Genomic DNA, 24,335 nt, shown 5'->3' with positions numbered 1-24,335 from the left:
AACTGAATAGCAATTTTCCAATTCTTCCACACAAAAATCCACTCTTTGTTACATCATGCGTTTTCCCCATGCCTGGTCTTCAAATCACCAATGTAACTTGAGATAAGGGTTTGTTTTGTTGTTGCCTTTGTTAAACAGGGTGGAAAATCCTTGTCTACTTCAAATCACCTAGAGATCTACCAGTAGATCACCAGTAGGTCTACTCACCAGTAGATCTACTCACCCCTGCCATTGATAATTACTATAGACAACTATGACTTACATGGAACCCAAAACATTTTGTCTATCAATAGCTTTCACATATATTTGGTAAGAGGAAACAGCTTTTTTCACTTGTCTCAGTAAACTACTACTAACACAGAGGTTTTTTGGGGGAGTGGGAATCAGGGATTGAAACTGCATTGTTTAAGGAAATTTCTGACGGAATTGTTAACATTTTAAAATGCTTCGAGGTCCCAGTCGGTGTGGAATACAAAATCATATTTGATCCAAGTAAATCCAGAAATTTTGTGACTAGTATTTCATTTCGTCACAGCATCCCTGCGAGGTAGGTTAGGCGGAGAGCAGCAACTGACCCAGGGGCGCCAAGTGAGTGGGAATTTGAAACCTGGTCCTCCTAAGTCGTGCTCCCAAACGCTAACTGATAACCCAAAACTGTCATTGCCTTCTAGAGTTCTGGAGGTCCTCTGTTTTAGCTATGAGCATACCAAAGTCAAGTCCCGAGTCTAAATATTTGCAGCAGAAATAACCTGAAGGCGCTAAGCTCTTTGCCCGACTGTAAAGTAAACAACTGTCATAATGGTGCTTCGGCGCGGAAACAAAGGGCAGAAGTTCCTGTGCAACCCTCGAGGGTCTCTTTGCAGGAGCTCTCCCCAAAGTTGCCCTGCCCGGATTGCAGCCTCCCCGACCCTCCCTCTAGCGCCTGCGTAGTGGAACCTCCCTCTCTCTAGGAGATTCCTTTCTCCCAGTGTCAGATTTGCATCCCGGCTGGAAGGAAGGAGCAGAAAAGGGTAAGGAGATAAAACTGCATGCCTTGCTGCCTTTGCTGTGGGAGATTAAAACCCTGCAACTTACTCTTTTTCCTCTCCCTTTTGCAGAAAGGAAGGTGAAATCCGGGTGGCTGTTTTGTTCTCCTCTTTTCTTTTCTGGCAGAAGTAATGAGATGGGGCTTCTCCAGGTGCATCTTCTTTGCTGTTTCCTAGGTAATTAAACATTGTTGTTTAATGTTGTTATGAACTGCCTTCTTGTTTTAAGCGGTCGGTGTGTTCCCTGTTCCCCAAGCTGAGAAGAACTTCTGTTAGTCCTGGAGCAGAACTTTTGTTTTTCATTCAAACCATCCCGTTTTAACAAATTTCAGATGTGCGGCAGCAACAAAAGGGGCTGCAGCACGAACTTTTGCAAGCGATGGCATTTGCCCAAGTAACTTAGAAAACTCCCTTGTTGCAATTTAACCATCACCCCCCTTCTCTCGCTTCTCGCTAGCCTCATCTCTTCCCCTTCCTCTCCCTAGAGATTGCAAGCTCATTGCGGGCTTAGACCGGTTTTCTAGCTACATCCGCCTTATGTTACTCACGTCTTACGAACGATCAAGCGGGCTGTTTCCTCCGAAACTTCCTTGCAGCTGTAAGGATGCGCTGGAAGTTGGGGCATTTGCATGGCTGAGGCTGCAATCCTGCGCCCACTTACATGGGAGCAAGCCAGACTTACTTTCGAGGAAGTGCGCGTGGGATCGGCTGGCAATCAAAGAGTTGGAGAGTTGGAAGGGACCCTAAGGGTCATGTAATCCAACCCCCCTGCAATGCAGGAATGTACGTTGAGGTGAGAGTACTTTTTACGGAACTTCGTGGGTTTACTTCCGCGTAAACCTGCATAGGATGAGGCTGCAAATAGGCTCAGGGTGTAAGGCTGAAGTTCCAACTCCCACCTGGGAGTTTGTCCCATTGAATCCACTAAGGGCAGGCACCCCCAAACTCGGCCCTCCAGATGTTTTGGGACTACAGTTCCCATCATCCCTGACCACTGGTCCTGTTGGGGATGATGGTAGTTGTAGTCCCAAAACATCTGGAGGGCCGAGTTTGGGGTGTGTGCCTGCGCTGGGGCTTACTTCCCATAGGATGGCACTGTATAAGGCTTCGATCCTGTGCGCATTCTTCATGGTGCAAGTCCCATCAAACACAGTGGCATTTACTTCCGAGTAAACGGGCATCGGACTGTCAATACTATGTTACGATTTTTTTTGGCCTGCATTTTCGCAGTGACTCCGTCCTGCAAGATGCTAAGAACCGATTTTTAAAGTAGCCTGTGAACAATTCAGGCAAACTCAGACCTTTAAAAGAATCCCCACAACCCCAACGGACACGCTGATAGAGACAGATCCACACGTCTGGGGAGTGCAGAAAAGTCCCCAGTTGTTTTTATTTTGATTATACATGTTGTGGTTTTATATTTTGATTTTATTCTGTGAACCGGTAAGAGAGAATGTGTGTAACCCAACCCGCTTTATGCCCCGATTCCTATACAGCCCAGGCTGTAAACCCCATTGAAAGCAAATTGGGTCGCGTTCCTTGAGCATCAGCTTGCAGCCGTGTAGACAAGCGCGAAGCCTGGGAATCCAAAACCCCGCGGAACTCAGTATGGAGGACGACGCCCGTGGGCGCGTTCGTGAGAATGGCGCGACACCCGAGTCGCGGGGAAACGCAAGCGCCTCGCCTGCTGCTCAAGCCCCCTGTTAGCAAAGTGAAATGATGCCCTGGTGGTGCTTGGAGCCGCTTCAGCCTCCAGAAACCCTGCGCGTACGCACCCCCACCCCCCGCATAGCGCATTCCTAGTCAGGTCTACTCGGAAGCAAGGCCCGTCGCGGCGTGCTTGCTCCCAGGTAAGCGCCAAGAGGCCTTGGCTTCCGCGCCGCCTTCTTCGCGCTCTTCCTCGCCGCCGCCGCCGCCGCCCCTGGTTTGCGTGCGCTCAGCTCCCCAGAGGGAGAAGCGGCCCGGCGTGGATTTGGGAAGAGTCGTCGCCTGGCTTTCCTTGCCCGCTTGTTCTCCGTCGCGGCCGCGTCGCTGGGCGAGGAGGGAAGGGAATGGCGCCGGCTCCGTGAGGGGGAAATTGGCGGGAACTTGTTCCCCCTCCGCGAGCCGCGCTTTCCCCTCAGCCTCGTGGCTCCCTCCGAAGCCTTCAGACTTGGCCTCCTCTTTGGAGCAAACTTCGCCTCACGACCCTCCAGTTAACATATTTATATTCCTATCCCACGCCAAGGTGGCCTTCCCTGCTCTCCATATCGTCCTCAGGACAACCCTGTGACTTTGGTCATGGTGTGTCCAGAGCAAGGACAAAAATGTGGAGCCCTCCAAATATTTCTGATTTCTTATTCAGGATGGTGCAGGCGGTTTTACGCACACACACACACACAGACAGACAGACACAGACACACACACTGCATTGAGCAGAGGGCACAATATGGAGACGATCCCGTTTGGGGGGGCGCCAAGTTTTGACCTCGCACAGTGTTGCAAAAGATGGCCAAACTTCTTTTCGCACAAGTTCCTTTGGGAATGGAGTTTGTTGAAGCCCCTCGCCTTGTGCACATACTCTCAAAGGTGCTGTTGATGCGCCCCTTTGGCTCACGCCCAGCGCGGGCAAACCACTCTCGCTGTCCTAAAACCAGGGTTGCCTGTGGGGCAGGTTAGGTGGAGAGATGGCGACTGAGCCAAGGCCACCCAGTGAGCTTCGTGACTGAAAGGGGATTTGAACCCTGGTCTCCCAGGTCCTGGTTCGGGTTTTTTTTTTAACAACCACACAGACTCTCAAAAGTTAGTCTCATTGGGACTGCAGCCTTTATGGGTTGCGCATGTGCAAGCTTGGTACAACTGGCCCAGCGGCTAGGATTCAGTCTAAAAACAGAACCCTATGTAGGTTCATGTGGTCCATGGGTTCACGAAGAGTCGGACACGACTAAACAACAAATGTACGTTTACATAGAAGTATATTCATTTCATGTGCATCTCATTGTTCGTCCAAGGCTCAAGGCAGCATACAAGCTTCCTTCTATTTTTCAAACAAGAGATTGAAGAAAGAATCCTTGGTCACATCCACACCAGCCATATTACTTTAACAGGAATGGTTTCCCCCAAAGAATCCTGGGAATTTTGTATTTAACTTCTCACAGAACTGCCATTTTTAGCGCCCTTAACAAACAACAGTTCTCGGGATTATTATTACTTTTTGCGGGGGGAGGGTTATTGGGTTGTTTTTATTTTGATTATATATTTTGTGGTTTTATATTTTGATTATGTTCTGTGAACCCTGAGACCTCTGGGTATAGGGTGGTATATAAATTCAATAATTAATAAGAACAATGCTTTGAATGTGGATGTACCCTGGTCAGCTTCATGGCTACCGTCACATTTGAATCGGGGTCTCATCGGTCCCAGCCTGACGCACTAATCCAATGGTAGCTAATGAGGGATCCACCAGATCCCTTGGACCACAACTCCCATCATCCTGGTGGGAACTGTAATCCACAAATCCAGAGGGCACCTGGTTGGCTGCCCCTTTTGTAACCATTTTTCTACACTGGTATTCTATCATACTGCCTTCTTTGTTCTTATTTCTAGGTAAAAAATGGGGGGCAGTGTAAATTTGTGCCTGCTGTCTTTTTCCCCAGTATCACTGAATGCTTTAAACTGAAGGGGGAAATGGTAGTTAATAACAAATGCTTGTCACCTTTTGCTCATCCTGTACTAAGTTTAAATAACTCAGTGGGTAGATAACCATTCTCCCCTATAAGTGTTTGGGCTCCTTTTCTATTTAATTTTTATGGTGACATGCATGTGTCGTGGATGGAAAATGGAAGGAATTGTGGTCTGGATGCTCCACCACAGATGCATTTCACAAGTTATTGCATCTTGCTCAAATAACTTTCTGAAGGTGCACTCAACTGAGGCCTCACTGTGAAGTGAATCACTTTGATTTCTCTTTCATCACCTGGGTGTCCCATTTGTGGCAACCTAAATGAAAAAAATAAACAAACCTAAACCACAGCTCTCCCCAGACAGGAATGAGACAGAGTTGTGTGATTTGTCCTGTGGTGCTGAGGGGCCCCTATATTTTCAATAAATCTGTTTTGTTTTTTTGCTACTTGCCCAGCTTAAATAACCATAGAATCCAGATTCCTTTTATTCTAATCTGGGACAGGAATCGGTGGCTATCGCCTGCTTACTTGCAAGTTCACAAGAGCATTGACAGAGATTGCTTATTCTTCCGCAAGAAAATGATTTGGCACAACTACGTAGGGTTTAGTGTCTATCCCTTATTATTGTTAGCATCAACACATCTATGAAATTGCCATCTGGCAATTACCGTGTGTGTACGGTGATGCTTACACACGGGGTAATTGCCAGATGGCAATTTTATAAATGTGTTGATTTATGAAATGTGTTGATTTAAGGGATGTGGGTGGCGCTGTGGGTTAAACCACAGAGCCTAGGACTTGCTGATCAGAAGGTCGGCGGTTCAAATCCCCGCAACAGGGTGAGCTCCCGTTGCTCGGTCCCTGCTCCTGCCAACCTAGCAGTTCGAAAGCACGTCAAAGTGCAAGTAGATAAATAGGTACCGCTCTGGCGGGAAGGTAAACGGTGTTTCCGTGCGCTGCTCTGGTTCGCCAGAAGCGGCTTAGTCATGCTGGCCACATGACCCGGAAGCTGTACGCCGGCTCCCTCGGCCAATAAAGCGAGATGAGCGCTGCAACCCCAGAGTCTGTCACGACTGGACCAAATGGTCAGGGGTCCCTTTACCTTTAAGGTGATGCAAATCATGGCATCCACCACTGAAACATCTCCTCTTCCAAATGCTGATCTGCTCCTGGCCCTTGCTTCTCCTTCCCATTTTTAGGCCTTTGGACCATTGTAGTAGCTCAGGAACCAGAATTCAGCTACGGATGTGCAGAGGGGAGCTGCTATCCAGCCACAGGAGACTTGCTGATTGGCCGGGCTGACAAGCTAACGGTCACGTCCACATGTGGGCTTCAAAAGCCTGAACCATACTGCATTGTGAGCCACCTCCAGGTAAGTTTTTGCAGAAGACTGTCTCAGAGCAAAGAGGAATTCAGTTGAGTGTAGTTGAAGGGCAATTGATCATAACAGTCCTGGGTCTTCCTCTCTCTCCCCCCTTAGCTGACCAAGCAGCCCCACACCCTCTCTAGATAAGTAGAAACATCTGGTGCTGTCCAGAGCTTTGAGAGGAAGCAGACACCATCCCCCTGGCTCAGATTTGTTTGTACAGTTGCATGTGTCCTGCTGTTTCCTGCTCTTGTTTGTTTTTGCTCCCTGAATGCACCAAACCACCTTCTCCCAGGATCGTTAGGAGCATGAGCCCTTCTTTCCTGCAGTCCTAGCTGTGACACCAACAAAAATTCTTATCTCAGACTTCTGGGAATTCTGTCCAAAAATGCAGATAAATCCCAGGGCTCTTAGTTTTAACAAAATATCTATGTCATTGGGCATGTCTGCATGGGAAGTTACCCCATTTTTGATTCAGCTTTTTTTAGTGCTGAAGTGAAGTCACATCAGGAAGAAGCAAATTATGTGGGTGGGCTATCCCATTCTTTAATTGTGTTTCAAATCGTTTGGTTAATGCTGGCCTAAGATATTTTGATGCCTGAAAGTTAAGCAAAAAACAAAATACCACCACCAACATCAACAATCTTATACTTAAAAGTCATGTGTGCACTGCAGACAGAGTAGCTACTGTTTGGGAAAGTCAGTTATTGCCTCCTTGAATGGATCTCACTATCTATGGATCAAGACCACAGGTCAGAACTCTGGCTGCGTTCCTATATGCACTTACAAGGGAGTAAATCCCATAGAACACATTAGGATTACTCTTGATTAAATATTCATAGGAGTGTGCTGTCTACTTACACTGAGATTAGTATTGGGACCACACTGATGTTAATGGCTACTAATTTCCCTCAAACTAGCATTTATAGTTCATATTTTGCATACTGATAAGATGGTTCTTATAACTAGCCATTACTTGTGTGTGTGAGGGGGGTGGCATTTCCGCATCAGTGTCAAATTTCTCTTCTGCAGTTCGGGTCACAATTAAGCAGGTCTTAATTCCCAATGCATTATAAGTACATGCAAAATTTCAGCTGAAGTTACTTGTTCTTAAACTGTAATTGTTTATAGACTAGGAATGTTAATGGTTAATGTGATTGTGGTGTAATGTGTCCAGATATATTAATAAAAACATTCTGCTGATTGCACTACCCCCAGCATGATATATGAGAGCTGTCTAGACTACTTCCTTCATTTACAGTCTCTGGAAAGATATATAGCTAAAATTCTAGCAATTTCAGTGTGGTTGTAGATATAGACTAAGGAAATACAATTAAGCAAACAAGGTCTAAGCAATACATTGTTAAATAACCCATTATTTTCCCAGAGCATTTTTCAGATATAAAACAAATTTTGTCAGAAAGAAAATGAAATATGCTTTGAGTAAACAAATAGACAGTTATATGTATATATATATATATATAAACTTAGTAAGTATTTTCTTAAAATAAACAAATAAGAGAAAGTAGCAGAGTAGTTTTCAATCTGAATTATGGGGAAAAGCTATATCCAGTTTTGGAAGACTCAACCCTTAGGGATGATGGTGAAAATGTTTCTGGTTATCCAAGTGAGAACAGGGCAATGAGCATTTGGAAAGTAAAGATATCTACTTGAAGAAATCAATAATTGTAAGAGGAAGTTATAAACAAAAAGGGAGTTGGTGTAATGGTGATTATATGCAATACTAGAAGCCTACAAGCCAGTCTGGGGAAGAGGGAGTGCTCCGGTTGAAAAGAGAACATGGATAATACTGAGCATATGAGAATCATGTTATCGTGAGATAAAGAAAGAAATCGGGAATAATTGAGACAGAAAGGGTTTGCAGTAATGAGGGACTTCAAAAACCTTCACAGTGACCATGCAAAATAGATGTTCATGTTGCAAGAAAAAGGCAAACTTTCTGGATAGCACAAATAGCTGTGCCTTGGAATGTACTGTAATGGCATCTGGTGCTCCCTCAAAGGTTGTCTACAAGTCTACCCACTCTGCCATTCCACTCCCACCAGCAGAATATAGCTAGTCAGGGGGCACAGCCCACAGAAAATACGTTAATCTAAGATTTATAGCTATTGGTCATGCTTATAAATTCCTTGCCATCCACACATGATATTAGGCCACCACAGAGCAACGCAATGCAGGCGGCAGCTGTACCACAATCAGCAAAAAAGGAAATAACTTGTCTTGAGAGCAGATAACTGAAGGAAAAAATGTCACTCAATACAGAAATATATGCACATAGTTAAATATGCAGGATATATCCTAGAAAACATTCACACATTTTAGAGATAGAGAACATCAGATGGAATAGTGTTTTCTTATAACCACCTGGATAAGTTTATGAGAGTGTTGAGACTCATGGGATTTGGCCCATCACTTTTAATAGAGAGTAAGGGACGCGGGTGGCGCTGTGGGTAAAACCTCAGCGCCTAGGACTTGCCGATCGCATGGTCGGCGGTTCGAATCCCTGCAGCGGGGTGCGCTCCCGTCGTTCGGTCCCAGCGCCTGCCAACCTAGCAGTTCAAAAGCACCTCCGGGTGCAAGTAGATAAATAGGGACCGCTTACTGGCGGGAAGGTAAACGGCGTTCCGTGTGCTGCGCTGGCTCGCCAGATGCAGCTTTGTCACACTGGCCACGTAACCCGGAAGTGTCTCCAGACAGCGCTGGCTCCCGGCCTATAGAGTGAGATGAGCGCACAACCCTAGAGTCTGGCAAGACTGGCCTGTACGGGCAGGGGTACCTTTACCTTTACCTTTACCTTTTAATAGAGAGGAGTGCAATTAGGAAACTAACTGGGTCAGATGCATTCTTATGGGTCTGGTTTGTCAACAAAAAGACCAACATGTCCTCTCCTACCCAATCAATACCTTTTTGCTGCCACCCCTGCATTCACTATAAATTTCTGTCTAGGGCATTTATACTGTATTGACAGCACTGCAATGCAATATGCCACATTGGTTTCCATAGCCGATTGTTGACAATGACATCAGTGCTCCTTCAGGAGAAGCCCTCCAAACCATCCTAACATAACTGCAGAGGGAAGGCTAATCATTAATGCAAACCGATTACCCTCCAGTCTCCAGCGAATAACTGGATCATAAAATCTGTCTTGCCGCATAACTAAAACCAGCAGACAGTAATTTGGACAGGACCCATCGGCGCATAGGAAGCACAGCAGTGGCGGACTTGGGCACTAGGACACCCTGCGCAAGGCCAAAATTTGCCCCTCCCCCGTCTTCAGGCTGCCTACCCAAAGGTGGACAAGGAGGCACCTGGCTTTGGGAAGGAGACAGGAGGACCCTAGGACCCTTTCAGAGCCTCACGTCTCCTTCCCAAATATATATATATTTAATATTTAGATTTATTGTGTTTCTAGTTGTATCTCTTTTAATTTATGCTAATGCACTGAGAGAAAGGTGAGACATAAAATAAAATTTAAAAGTAGTGCTTATTCAGAATTACACACTTTTAAATACATTCTAAGATGCTGCTATGGATCTATAACCATGTGCAATTAGGTCATTCTGTAAGAGACAATGAGCCAGACTGACAATGTCAAGGCATCCAGGAATGAAGTCTCACTCTGGTAGACTGCCCAGTATCTTGCAAATGACAGTTTCATGCTAGGCAGAAAAAGCTCGAGCCAGTAAAAGCACTTCAAAGCAAACACAGACTTCAAAGCAATCAAACCATTTAGATTATTCTACAACTTTGTTCTACAATTATTCTACAACTTAGCATGTTTGTTTTTACTTCTGCTCTCTGAGTACATTCACATGTAAAGCTAAACCATGGTTTTCCACTATGCAGACAAACCTTAAAGCTCTGGCAACGTGGCAGAGTACCAACTCACCCCCTTCCCCCTCTCTTCTTCCCACGCGTCTGGGAGAAGGAACATTTCAGTTCCTTTGAATCTCAGCTCAGTGCTATGAATGCAGCATAAATTCTGCTTTAAATTCTGATCAGTTTCAAGATAAGCCAGCTTCAATCCATGTGTTATAAAGCTGATTTATTAAACTAGCCATATTTTGTTTTAAACCGGGATTTCAGTTTCATGCATAATGCTAAGCCAAGATTTAAAGAAACCAAAACTGATAACAATCTCAGCAGAAAGAAGCCAGGCGTTTTGCTTCAAATCACTGAGGCTCATCATTGTAGTGCTAAGCCAGCCAGGTAGCCAACAGGCTGCCCTTCAGATATTTTGGTCTCAAACTCCCACAACAGCCTCAGTCAGCAGCATGGCCAATGGTCAAGGAAGATGGGAGTTGTTGTCCACAACACCTGGAAGTCGGCATGTTGACGACCCCTGCACTAAACTACAGCTTAGCATTACATGTGAACAAGCCCTTTGCCTTCCAAGAGACCCATGTGTTCTAATTAGCATGGCAGCCTGAACCAAGTAACTACTGGATTTTATATTTTCAAAACTGGGGAAACAACCCATTATCTTTTCTTTGTCTCGATGGCCCTTAGTGCCTCCTGTGATCTGTCTTGCACCTGGTGAGGCTAATCTAAAGACATATACGGAACTTATCCTGCAGTACTTCTTTGACTATTAGAAGCTACAAAATTTGGGCCAACGACATGCCCACCTTTTCCTCTGCCCTCCTCCAGCCCCTTTTTAATTAACGTTCTGTTCTTCTCAAAAACTCTCTCATAACTTTATGGTGTTTTTGCTAGACCCTAATAAAGGCAGTTGCATCTTGTGGCTTTTGGATCCCTCCCCCACCTGCAAAGCAATCAATCCCTGGAGTCTCTCAAGTGACTCAGTGATGCTGAACCAGACATTCAGAGATTGCTCCTCCATCACCCCTCCCCCAAGTTAAAGGCACAGATAAGTACAATAGTGTGAAGCAACCATCCATTGTGCTAGAGCATAGTGACTGTCCATGTAAAAGAAAGAGGCATGCAAGGGTATTTATCTTTTGTCCAATGCATATCCTGGCATCAGGCTTAGACAGTAGCAGAAGCGAGATAAGAGAACAATAAAAGACAAATATGTTGGGTCGACTGAATGCCTGTTTCCAGAAATGCTTGCAGGAGTTGCATGGAAATAGCTCAGATAAATATGCTATAAATATTTTTTTATAACCATTTTGAGCCCCCAGCAAGTTGAACTTAATGTGAAGCCTTCCCTTTGATGTGACCCTACACTTTATTCTGAATGGTGCTTAGGATCTGGCACAAGTGTTGTCAGATGGATTTTGAGACGTGACCACAATGCTATCAAATGCAACATATATGTCAGTGACAAAATCTCCAGAGAGTTACAATATTTGATTTCAAAAACAGACATGAGATTAAACGAAAGTCAGAAGCAAGAGTTAGAATGATAAAATATATTCAGGAAACTTGCAGGTTCTTTAAGACTCTAGTAAGAGAAGCTCAGATAGAATTAATACCATCGTTTAGGAAAGGTTCCAAAAAATCCAAGAGCATGTCCAAAGGCGAGATGGGGATTTCCAAAAATGGAAGTCTTGCCCATACAAAACACAAGCTCTGGTTAAACAACTACAAGACAAGATGAAAAATGGCCATAGTTACCCTCTGTCTTTGAATAAGGTATCATATTCAAGTCAGAAGAGGAGTACTACTGCCCCTCCCTTTCATGTGCTGCTGTTGACTGTAAGGATAAGTGCAGCATACTTGTGAATTGGGTGGTCGGTGGAATTTAGGGGAAGACAGTGACTTCCACAAGATTGATCTGTCTTGTTTGTTTCAGGAGGATAAAAAGTGTTTCACCTGCTCTTCACGGGACCCATTCCATGAGACACTCAATCCTGACAGCCATCGTATTGAAAATGTGGTCACTACCTTTGCTCCAAACCGTCTCAAGTTATGGTGGCAGTCAGAAAATGGTAAGCTGTTATGTGGGAAGAACTTCCCCAACACTTAATTGGTTGCCCTCAGTTGATCTTAAAACCTTGCTTTGTATTCATAATCATCTATACAGCTGTTTGCTTTGTAATTACTTCTGCTTCATAGTTTCAGTCTTTTGAACATTTTTTTTTGTATGTGTGTGTGAAAAACTATATCCTTTAATTATAGGTTGTTGTTTTTTCAGGCAACGTCTCAAAATGCTTGGAAGGCAGGAATTAATAGTTCCAATTATCTAGTTATTTTTAAAAGGAGAAATTTTCACATATTGCCCTCAATCTTTTTCTCCTTTAAGATCAGAATGAGGCATATGAGAAAATGTTTCATCAGGAATAATCCTAGGCAATTTCGTGATTGGTTGTGAAACTCCTACAATTTTAGTTTACACAGAGTTTCTTTCATGAACAAATACAAGTGCATTATTGATTTCAGTGAAACTTACTTATAAGTAAGTACTCTTCAGAAAAACTCTTCCTTAGATTACAGAGAAAAAAATCATTAAGAATTAAATAACTTGAGCTCTCTATCTTCAGTATTTTCCATTTGGTATTCTAAACAGCCGTCATGTAATTTTATTGTACTAAACTTGGCAGCAGCAGCAGCGCATAAATGTTTCAGCATAAAGTTCACACAAGTATCCCTCAGAAATAAATAACACATGGTTCTTCTTGCTTGGTTTGTTTGTTGTTGTGTGTTTTTTTTGCATTAGACCAGGCTCCAGTAAGGTCATTTATAATGATTCATAGTTCAATGGAAATTATTGCCGTCTAAAATGTTGAGAGCACAGTTATTTCCTTTCTTCTTGTGTCTGTCTCCTGTACTTAAAAGGATTCACAGGCTTACATTTTATGGCAGAGAGACATCAAACTTATGCCATTGGCTGAGGAAAAACTTGAAACTTATTTAGGCTTAGTAAGCTGCAAGCAGCGGCATCCCCTGACATGGTGTGGCTACATTGGCTGAAGGCGGCACCATAAAGGGGAAGGCAGAGGCAAGTAAATCAGACAAACCAATCCTTCTCAGTGCTATACCCAAGTGGGCATATTATACCCTGTTTTCCCCAGCTGCCTCTATGAAAGAATCCTTTAACATTTCAGACTTTTAACTGGCCTGACCTATTCCATGCAGAAGGGAAGAATGGAATGTCACCTGGGTGCAGGGTGAATGACAGCGCCTCAGACCACAAGGTGTTAACTGGGGTCATCCTCTGTGTGCTGCCTCTGAGAGAGATTTAGAAGGTGGTGATAAGGGAAGAGGGCCTTTTCAGTTGTGACTCCTTGGTTGTCAAATATTCGTCCCAGTGAGACCCACCTGTCCCAGATATTTGACAAGCATAAAGTGATTTGGTTGTGTGTTGATGCTATGTTTTTTTGCTGAAGTTTTTGCACCTGTTTTATTGACCTGTTTTACAGACTGCTTTTTTTTTTATTCCAGCAGGCATTTTAACTGAAATTTGATTTTACAGTTTTAACTAATTTCTGCCTTTTCCATATAGTATTTCTTGTACACTGCTTAGAGACAACTAGAGTTAAGTGGTACTAACTATAGTTAAGTGGTACTTCCTACTAAATAAATAAATAAAGCAAGCAAGCAAGCAAGCCTTTCTGGCCATAGCAATGAACTTTGGTATACCATAGTTAGTTATTGCTGTTTAATCATATAAAGCATTCTATACCAAGTTTAGTATTCTGTGGTATTCAGGCATAGTATTCTAATGTTACTGTGGAAAAGGGCTTCTGAAGTGATGTCTAAAAAGCACATTACATATTCCATTGGTGCTGTGTGAGATTTTTTTTTTAAATGATGGTGTTCTTCACAGTTTTATTCAGGTCTCCCATTGATTTTTATACACCTTGTTTCAAAACAACTGAGCTTAAGGATAAGAACCCTATGTAGAATTTGTCCCTGGTTTCCTTTTGACTCTGTGAATGTTCCCAAATATAAACGCTAGAGATCTTTTAAAAATAAAAACCCTGTGATTTTTAATTTCTACAACAAGTAGCTGATTAGTACTTTGTTGTTATGTTACTCTATATTGCACCCTTTCACAGAGAACAAAAACAAAAAACAAAACTGGCTTTTTTGTAACCAAACACATACCCCCAGGAAAAGAAATGATGAAATTAGACTTTTGACAAATGTTCTTGTTTACTGTGCAACTTCCTCTCCATTTTCTCTTGGTCCTGTAGGAGTAGAAAATGTAACCATCCAGTTGGATCTGGAAGCCGAATTCCATTTCACTCATCTCATTATGACCTTCAAGGTAAAGAATCCATAACATTCTCGCAAACCACAAATGACCCTTGTGTAATCTGGTACTGGTCATGGGAGGCAGTTAGCTAGCTGCTTGAGAATAAAATGCATAGCACCCCATGTTTTGAGGAGATCTTTTAAAAAAAGGATTTTAAAAGCTATTAAAACTGGAATGCAAGAGGTAAGATAAACCACATCAGTTTTACGATGCAGGCTAATTGGCTTCTTCTGCATTCTTAGGTAAGTCTTTAAAGAAATTCCAAACACTCAGAAAGCAGGAAAAACAAAGATTAGGACTGCAATCCTGATTTCAGTAGCCCCACTGAATTTTGTAAAATTTACCACTGAAAGGTCATGGTTAGGATTGCAGTCTTACTGTTGCTTTTTCATCTGTGCCCTCTGCAGCAGTAATCAGTAGCTAGTCTATCACTAAATTTTTGTTGATAAAGTTGAGGGTTCTGTAGGATGTTTTGTCCACATAGCCTTCTCTGTTCTCCTTATAGTTGTATCAGATCCAAAGCCTGGGAATGTGATTCTTTAAGACAACAAAATTATTGGCTTTAGAATTCTCTCAAATTTGGCAGCTGAAATAATCTCCAGGAAAAAAAGAACATCTGTATACAAAGTTCTTTTGTTTCCTTCTGAACAGATGTCTTGGCAGGACAGATGCACCCATATGGTTTAAAATATATTTCATTGGGGAGGTACACAATAGTTTGACTCTCCTGAGATGTGCGTTCAGAAAATCTGTGCTGGGATTACATTTAATACATTGCTTATGTGAAAATAATTTAGACGCTTAATTTCATACCAAGTGAGTAGTACCTAATAATAATCAGTACCTACACCCAAGAAGCACCATATATGTTTGTACAGTATAGCATTTTTAATCAATTGAATACCCGACTTTTAACTGATATAATCAATCTCTTCCATTTAACTTACTTTTCCCCATCTTTATCAAAGCATCAATACAGTTGCCTTTCTATGAACACACAAAACTGCCTAATATTTGGTCAGGCCACTGGACTGTATAAACTAGCAGTCCTCAACCATGGAGCCAAGGGGTACATCAGGAAATCCAAGAAACACTCATGACCATCATAGAACACCTATTTCATAGAAGATAAATTGGCAATGCTCAGAGACCCCCCCCCCAGCAGTCAAAACACTCCCTGAACCAAACAAACTGCAGGCAGGGCTTTTTTCAGCTGGAACTCACCAGAAATGAGGTCCAGCAACTCTTTATTGCATTCTGGCATCTCTTTGGTGCCATTCCCCTGCATGGCACTCTGGGCTGTGTGACAGAGGCAGTGAGCAGCAGGTTGAGATATATTCCTGTTCCTGTGGCGGTAGGGTGAGCGGGTAAAGAAGAAATGTCCCCCCCCCAAAGGCTCAACAACTTATTTGGGTGGGTGCTCCCCCTAAAAAAAAGCTACACAAGTTCCAACACCTGTTTTTCTATAAAAAAAAATGCCCCCTACATCCAAACAACCTCCTCAAAATGCAAAAAGAAAATGAATAAAAACTCTTAGGAGGCGTGGGGGCATTGGTGAGAGCCTTAGGAGGAGGCTTTCTGAAGGCACCACATTGGGGCAATTGGGTCCAAACCAAGTGACTCTTAAGATATGAAGTAGACATATTTCTCAGCCCTGCTACCTGCTATCTAGAAATACCAAAGATTAAATATTGTGCCCACAAAACATTGTTGTACTACTGAGCAATGGTCCTTATTATGTTAGTCTGGTTGATATCCCCCCACAAAGTACTGATCTGTTTGTGGCAAAATAAACTGCAACGCAGCCTTATTGCTACTGATACATTTGCTCGCGCTGTGACTTCATGAGTCCTCCATCCATCAAGCAACACCATTCCTATACAATCTGGGGATTTAGCTGGTGCAGCTGTGCCTTTTTCTGGTACAGCCTGGACGAATGAATGAATATCACTATTAACACGCTCCTTGGCACCATGAGGGGGCCTTGACCTGTTGGAGCACCTGCAATTACAAGAGGCTTATTGTTGTTTAAAAGCATATTCTGTAGACTGACATGCATAGGCCACACAGATCTGAACATAATCATTGCAAGAAGAAGCAGCGGCAGAAAAGTCAAATAAACGTTCAGGAAATCGTAAATGATACTGGAAAATCATTTCAAATATTTGATGAACATTGTTTCAAATAATTTGTAGCTTAACATTCATTAAAATCTATTCCTCTTCTTGATTCTTAGACGTTTCGCCCAGCTGCAATGCTGATTGAAAGATCCTCAGATTTTGGGAAAACTTGGCAAGTATATAGATACTTTGCCTATGACTGTGATACTTCATTCCCAGGTGTTTACAGTGGACCAATGAAGAAAGTAGATGACATAATTTGTGATTCCCGTTACTCTGATATTGAACCTTCAACTGAGGGAGAGGTTTGTAGTTTTATCTACAACTGATCTGCCTTACTAGTGAGGCTGTATCTCTGTGACGCTGATGAATCCTCATGTTTGTTTCAGGTAATTTATCGTGCTCTGGACCCTGCTTTTAGAATAGAGGACCCATATAGCCCAAGAATTCAAAGTAAGTATGCAAGCTTCTTATCTTCCTATACATTTTTAAGATTGCGCTTGAACTGCATTAAATGCTTTACAATAATTACTTCACATGTCAGCCTTGTGTGGTGAAGTCCTCTTCACTTTTTGCAGACAGAGAAAGAAGGGTGAGAAATAGTTACTTATTCAAGGTTATTCAATAATTCTGTCACCAAGCTGGCAGATCGTAGGTTCCTTGCGGACTCATGTTTTAATACTACTTGCACTGATTGCACAACCTCTTAGTCTTGAAAGTTAAAAAGAATTACAAGTTGTTGTTACAGAATATGGAAAAACTTGCATCCTTGTACTGGCTTGTTGGAGCCAGTATGTTTCAACATTTCAGAGCACAGGTTTGTTTCAGATGGATTTCAAGTGAGCTTGGAAATGTATGTGTTTGCAAGACTGGAGTGCCTGAAGAATTTTCATTAACACCAACCTGTGACCCCCACTAGGATCAAAGGCGCTCTTAAACATGCATGCTTAGAAGCTGATGAAAGGGTTAGGCTGAAATGTCCTCAGGTGTCCCATCACAAACAACAGTGGTGATGAACACACGGAAATTTTAAATGACTCAATAGAGCTAAGTCTATTTAAATCAATATTTCAGCTACATAAATTCCTGCTTAATTTCAGCATATGCTATTAATGAGGGACATTTACAAGAAACTTGCTGCTGAACAATCGTCATACATTTAAATGTATTTATTTAATAGAGCATACTTCCTTTCCTATCGCAGAGCTTCAGGTTGATTAAAATCAGGCTAGGCCCAGGGCATGGATTTAAGGTTCATGATACAGTAACTTTGCAAAAGCTGAGCAGGACCAAGTCTGCTCAGCGACTGAATGGAAAACTGGATAAGAACCCTACTTATGCCTCTTTGGTGTCTGTGATGGAAGAAAGGCAGGGTATAGATGTAATAAAATAGATTTAACATGGGAAAACAGTACTTTGAATTTGTATAGTGCTTAAACTTAGTTGCCTTAGCCTAAGTGTATTTTCAGGGAAACGTCTTGCTGGTATATTTATTTTCTTTTAATGAATTTCCACCTCACTATTTAGCCAAAAGAGGCTCCCAGGAAAGCTTATACACTAAAAACAAGATAGACCCCGCATCTAATTGGTACAAAACAAAAGGAAAATGGATTGGGGGTGTGGAGAAAGAAATGAGCAAACACAGGCACCAGATATTCATTGCAGGATCTTCTAGTGATCAGCTGGGATGGAAACAGTTAATTGAGAAGAGGTCCCCAATGGTTGCTGGTGTCTTTAAGTTGCACCAGTTTTTGCATCCCCACCCCCAGCTCATAACTGCTTGGTGGAATGGCTTGCAGTTGATGGGGGAATGGAAAGTGATAAATATGTGCAACTCCCATCATCCCTGACTGCTGGTCCTGCTAGCTAGGGATGATGGGAGTTGTAGTCCAACAACAGCTGGGGACCCAAGTTTGAGAAATGCTTTTTTAGACTCATAAGCTTTTCATAATATATATTCTTAATATGTCTCTTGCAATGAAACTAAATTTCTTTTTTAAAAAAACAACAACACCCTTACTTTATTTATCTTTGGCTTTTCAGATATGTTAAAAATCACAAATTTAAGAATCAAATTTACCAAACTGCACACACTGGGAGACAACCTTCTGGATTCGAGAATGGAAATCAGAGAAAAATATTATTATGCCATTTATGACATGGTGGTCCGTGGAAATTGCTTCTGTTATGGACATGCCAGTGAGTGCGCACCGGTGCATGGATATGATGAAGAGGTGGAAGGAATGGTAAATTTTTATATATTTTTCATAACAAGCAGTTTTAAAATCAGATAAGTTACATTTCTGCCACTCAGACTCTAAGAGGTTCCCTCCTTGAGGAGAGCTACCAACGTAAACAAAGGTAACAAAACTAGATTTTCTGTCAATTTAAATTATTGTTGAAGGTCAAAGTAAATGAGACATCAGTAGCCATGGGTAAGGGGGAGGTTTAGCACAACCATGTCCCAGTCCCTGAACATCTTGGATGTAGAACAGCTCTAAAACTTGTATATAGCTACTTGGTATAAACTCTGGATTAAAAAAACTGAGCTGTCACAATCCAATTTGGCCCTAGAGCCAAATTAGCGTCTCATCTTAAGGGTGTTCTGTAGTTCCTTTTTACATTAGACAGGTCACTGCTGCCCTGGCAGTCAACATCTTCCCAGTCAAAGATGAAGTAACTTGTTCTTCTTGTTGTTCCATTATTTCCAAGCCACTGGATTTTTGTAAAAAAGTCCCTAGAAATTCTCGCAACAATCAATGACTACTATTTCTTTATATGAACCCTTAGTCAATGAGAGGAAATGAGCATTGCTTTTATTTTCAATATATTGTGTCTTTGTATGTATGTTCCAATCTCTCTCTCTTTCTTTAAATGAAAGGTCCATGGTCACTGCATGTGCAGGCACAACACCAAAGGCCTAAACTGTGAACAGTGCTTGGACTTTTACCATGACTTGCCATGGCGACCTGCCGAGGGTCGCAACAGCAATGCATGCAAAAGTAGGTGTGACAAATTTAAATTCTGCTTTATAAAATCTATGGTACTAATGTCTGATGAGCCTTTCATGAGAAACTGTGCTCTCTGTCCTATAAATGGCACAGATTACCCAACTTTTAACCGATTTTGCTAATAAAAATACTCAACTGCTGCTGCACTCTTTTCTAAATAAGTTAATGTAGTTGTTTTATTTTTAAAAATGGATTGTCGCTTAGAATTAGTTTGTTTATTTTTATCCTAGAATGCAATTGCAACGAACACTCTGTACAGTGCCACTTTGACATGGCCGTGTACATGGCAACTGGAAATACCAGCGGTGGAGTGTGTGATGACTGTCAGCACAACACGGTGGGGCGTAATTGTGAGCAGTGCAAACCCTTCTACTTCCAGCATCCAGAGAAAGATATTCGGGACCCCAACATTTGTGAACGTAAGTACATTGTCTTCAAAGTGTAGACAAAGACAAAGTGTAGACAAAGACAGCCTGTTGAGATAAATGAGAATTCCTCTGTCGTTTAATATACAAGTGTGATTCTGAAATAATGAATAAAACTTTGTAGTTCTTTTTTATCCTAAAATGTACAAATGGAAGACTAACTGCATGTTCCAGAAACATTGTGGGTTATATCTGATGTAGGCCACAGTCAGAGTAAATCCACTGAAATCAGTGGGCATGGCATTCATTTCATTGGGTCTACTCTGAATATGACCACTTATGTGTACTGATTTGTAATAGCAGAGGCTCCTGTATTCAAAGTGGTATAGCATAAGATTTTGGCTAAATGGGAAAGCTAGTTGCCATTTGGTGGGGCACAGCAGCTTCAGACAGTGGGAGGCTTTGATGACAGAATTTTCGGGAAATGGAATTGGTGTTGTATTTGGCTATAATATATGCTTCCTGCCTAGTAGCTATGATTACATAGTAAAGAGCTGCTATTTCTTTTAGCATGCAACTGTGATCCAATTGGCTCCCAGGATGGTGGGGTATGTGATCGCTATACTGACTACTCAACTGGCCTTATTGCCGGACAGTGCCGTTGCAAATTATACGTGGAAGGGGAGCGCTGTGATTTCTGCAAGGAAGGATTCTATGGGTTAAGTTCCGATAATCCACTTGGTTGTCTGTGTAAGTAAAACAAAAAGAAACCACTTTGTAGTTTTGAGCAAGGGGAGTGTTTCTAATGCTGCACCTCCCTGATTATGTTAACTGAATCTTACTAAGTTTAGAGCTATATTTTTTATTTGTAAATACATTGCCTGCCCTGCCTTCCATTGTGTGTGTGTGTGTGTTTGTGTGTGTGTGTGTGTTTTACTGACATAGAGGATCAGGAAGTTAAAAATTCATATTATCTTGCATTGTTTACTTTCCTGGCCTTTCCTGTACGTTCAAATTTAATTTTGGTGTGGGGATACAAGGGCTGTTTTCTGTTTTTATTTGTTTTGTTTTCCAAGCAACAGAAGTCTCTTATCCTGTTCCTTGCACACCGGAGGGGGAAACCTATCACCTTTCAGTATTCTGGCCAACAAGTGCAAAGGTGCTGGGATGGTCTATAAGCACTTGAGCATTTGGGGGCAGAGAGTTGTATTAAATTTAAGTGACTCACTTTAAATATATCAGACTTCTTGCAGTTTGCTTATTACTGGGTTATATTTAATTACAATGCCCTTATAAATTATTCCTTAGCAATGCTGGCTCTAGAACTTTGAGGGCCCCACAGGACCCACGTGTGGAGTCCTAACCTGGAAGAGGCAGATGATGCATACCCTCAAACAGGTTGCCACAGAAAATCGGGATGTGTGTCTACTGTAACACACTCCCATGCAAGTCACATGACCTGCATGAGATCACACCCCATGTCTTTTGAGGCTGAGGCCCCTGCAAAACAGGAAATCCCGATTTAATTGGGGCAGTTGAGGGGTATATGCTTGCAGACCAAGAATTCTCATAGGCTGCAGCCAACCATATTGAATACTCTGTGCAAGGTTAACACTGTTAGGGTGATGGGCTGTTTTTCTGGTCCTGGGGACCTGGGAAATTGCCAGTCTTGCCACACTGTGGAGCCAGCTGTGAGCCTTAGAAAACACCACAAAATTTCTAACTGTAGGATTTCAATTTATGGTATACGTTTCTACTTCACAGCTTTTGTTTTGTTGTTTGTGCTATTTTTTATCACTGACTGTAGGTTATGCTGACTGGTTTTTTGTTTTGTATTGTTCAGTATGACCTTTGGTCAACAGGCAATACATCTGTCTCCTTGGCTTTGCTTATACACAGGATGGTGTGTGAATGTGTTTTTGTGAGCTGGGTAAGAGAGAAAAGCCATTTGTCAGTAAGTCTGCAGTGAAAAATGAGGGATAGTGTTGATGTAAATATTTGTATTAAATGCTGTGCAAATTTATAAGTTAAACAACTATATCCTGATTTATTTACTTATACTTCCTAATATAGCTTGTGAATGTAATCCTTTGGGCACAATTCCTGGAGGGAATCCTTGTGACTCAGAGACAGGAAGCTGCTATTGTAAACGTCTTGTTACAGGAAGACGTTGTGATCAATGTCTGGTAAGTCGCCTTGCTTAAAAGAACAGAGCTTTTATTGTGTGTGTGTGCGCGCATGTGTTTTTTTTTTTAAAAAAACCCTTTCCAAATAAGGCGACAAGTGTCATTTGTCTGGTAAGCTTCATTTAAAAACTTCAAAATAATCAAACTGATTTGCAACACCAAGCTCCTCTACTCAAATGCCTGAAGCGCATTCTCGATACTTCATGGTGCAGTATTTAAATTCAAAAAAGTTGCATACATTTGTTTTGGAATGCCAAAATATTAGGCCTGGGACATCCTGCTTTGGTCTCAGCTGCCTGTTATATCACATGGGCAGCCAAAGGTGCTAGGCCTGCCCCGCACGCACAGGCTCTCTGTAACACCAAAACACCAAAGCCAATAACAGTGATTGGGGCTGTGACCCCTCTGCTTGCAGTGTCCCATCCTGATGTCAGAGCTGGTCAGCAGCTTCCTGGCTATGACTACTGCTTCCTGAACTTCCTTCAGGATTGCACACTTGGTTCTCCTCCCCCAGTCATTTATTCTCACAACATCCCTGTGAGGTAGGTTATGGTGAGAGTTTGTGACTTAACAGCTGAGCAGATAGTTGAATCTGGCTCTTGCCAGTCTTAGCCACTACCCCACATAGCTTAAGGAAGCAGATAGTTCTGCCATTACTCATTGGTGTTAGCCTTGGACATGTCCACCTTTTTGCACAACCTTGAGCTTGAACTATGCTTGAGTTTCGCAGCATCCTGTTATACGTAACAGTCTAAATCTTCCCTTGCAGCCTGAGCACTGGGGCTTGAGCAATGATATGGATGGTTGCCGACCGTGTGATTGTGACCAAGGAGGGGCGCTGAACAACAAGTAAGTCTCAAAAGAAGCAATGTGCTGTATTTTTCGCTCCATAAGACGCACCTGACCATAAGACGTACCTAGTTTTTAGAGGAAAACAAGAAAAAAAATTATTCTGAATGAAACAGTGGGTGCATGATTTTTGTGGTTCATGCTGTGGCCACAGACATGTGATTTGATGGTGAGTTTGGGGTAGCCCAATACAAAAATCCTGAGAATCCATGTGATCTGTGCTTTGTAACCACGTTTTTGCACCATTGCGGCCCCACATAACAGTGGGTGCGCGATTTTTTTGATGCAGGCTGTAGCCATGGACATGCTGTGTGATCTGATGGTGAATTTAGGGTGATCCAATGCATGGACTTTTACCTCCCCCCTCCCAGGCAGCTTCCTTTATGGCTAGCGTCCCTTATCTCTCTCCCGATCCTACTGATCAGCTGCTTCCTTTCAACACTCCCTTCCCGCTTGTTTGCCTTAGTGTCTTTTCCTTAGCTGGAGCAGTTTTTTGCTCCTCCTTTTCTTCTAATTTCTCTTCTCATCGATTTAGTCTTCCTGTCTCCTCTCCTTCCAAGTTTGCTGTCTTTACCTCCCCGCTCCCAGGCAGCCTCCTTTATTGCTAGTGTCCCTTATCTCGCTTCTGATCACTTGCGATCAGCGGCTTTGTTTAAATACCCACTTCCCTCTTTCGAAAAAAAAAAAAAAGCATGATCTGCTTTTCGCCACATGGCAATTCAGCTCCAGGGACCACGCATTCATTCCATAAGAGGCACAGACATTTCCCCTTACTTTTTAGGAAGAAAAAAGTGCGTCTTATGGAGTGAAAAATATGGTACTTGGTTTTTCTTTTCTTTTCAGAAGACCTGATTCATCTGTATTTAAAAACAATAATGATAAGAAAAACAACACTTACTGTATACATAGTGAATTTCGAGTATTTAAAGCATTTCACCATTGTTAGCTCAGTAATTCTTACAACAGCCCTGTAAAGTACATCGAAAATTTTATCACTATTTTGCAGATGGGAGAGGGGCAGGGCATGGATCCAAATTTAGTCATATTTTGAGTTGCGTAACTCTTGCCTAGGTCATGGCTAACTTAAATTCCATAAATTTCAGTAGGTCTTCTCTAAGCATGGCTGAATACAATCTGCTGGTGGCCAAGTGGCCTAGCCAGGATGTTTCCCAGCTCCATCTCTAGATAGTTAGATAATCATTTAAAGCTTTCCTGTTTAGTTACTCACTTCTACATGTGTTGAATGGAAGGGAGGAAGAATGCATGAGCCGAAGATCTGATTGCACTTAAATAAACCTCAAGGGCCAAGTAAATGTCCTGTTTTTTTTCTTAATTTTGTTCAGTTAGTTAGTTTACACTTGGGAGATAACTATTGCACAATCAAATTACATCAACACAAATCTTTCTGTCATTTCAAACTTACTTGCCAATCTGTCTGAAGTAATCACGAAGAAGATAATTCCAGCAGGCTCATGTTTGTACCCCTCTTGTTGGCCCCTAGTTATTTGTTTTCCCATGCAAGTATCAGATGTCCTCAGAAGTACTATTAAAATTGTTTGATAGAAC

At 42.3% G+C, this 24,335-nt stretch overlaps 1 protein-coding gene across 2 annotated transcripts in view; it reads left to right on the top strand.

Annotated features, from left to right (window-relative positions):
- The first annotated feature begins 1,116 nt into the window (after positions 1 to 1,116).
- LAMB1 (laminin subunit beta 1) overlaps positions 1,117 to 24,335 on the top strand; it is a 64,797-nt gene continuing 41,578 nt past the window's right edge. The window contains exons 1-12 of one of the 2 annotated variants that reach the window (XM_053406120.1): positions 1,117 to 1,202; positions 5,887 to 6,059; positions 11,833 to 11,968; positions 14,177 to 14,250; positions 16,475 to 16,663; positions 16,748 to 16,811; positions 18,402 to 18,604; positions 19,240 to 19,360; positions 19,600 to 19,788; positions 20,305 to 20,484; positions 21,808 to 21,920; positions 22,690 to 22,769. In XM_053406120.1, the coding sequence (XP_053262095.1) occupies positions 1,163 to 1,202; positions 5,887 to 6,059; positions 11,833 to 11,968; positions 14,177 to 14,250; positions 16,475 to 16,663; positions 16,748 to 16,811; positions 18,402 to 18,604; positions 19,240 to 19,360; positions 19,600 to 19,788; positions 20,305 to 20,484; positions 21,808 to 21,920; positions 22,690 to 22,769 (1,562 nt within the window). In that variant the 5' untranslated portion in view covers positions 1,117 to 1,162. Of the gene's footprint in view, positions 1,203 to 4,820; positions 4,891 to 5,886; positions 6,060 to 11,832; positions 11,969 to 14,176; positions 14,251 to 16,474; positions 16,664 to 16,747; positions 16,812 to 18,401; positions 18,605 to 19,239; positions 19,361 to 19,599; positions 19,789 to 20,304; positions 20,485 to 21,807; positions 21,921 to 22,689; positions 22,770 to 24,335 lie in introns of those variants that run through there. The other variant, XM_053406119.1, reaches the window with a different exon arrangement.

This window comes from Podarcis raffonei, chromosome 10 (assembly GCF_027172205.1).
Source record: "Podarcis raffonei isolate rPodRaf1 chromosome 10, rPodRaf1.pri, whole genome shotgun sequence".
In the NCBI taxonomy this organism is placed as follows: Eukaryota; Metazoa; Chordata; class Lepidosauria; order Squamata; family Lacertidae; genus Podarcis; species Podarcis raffonei.
This window is presented reverse-complemented; position numbering and strand designations above follow the sequence as displayed.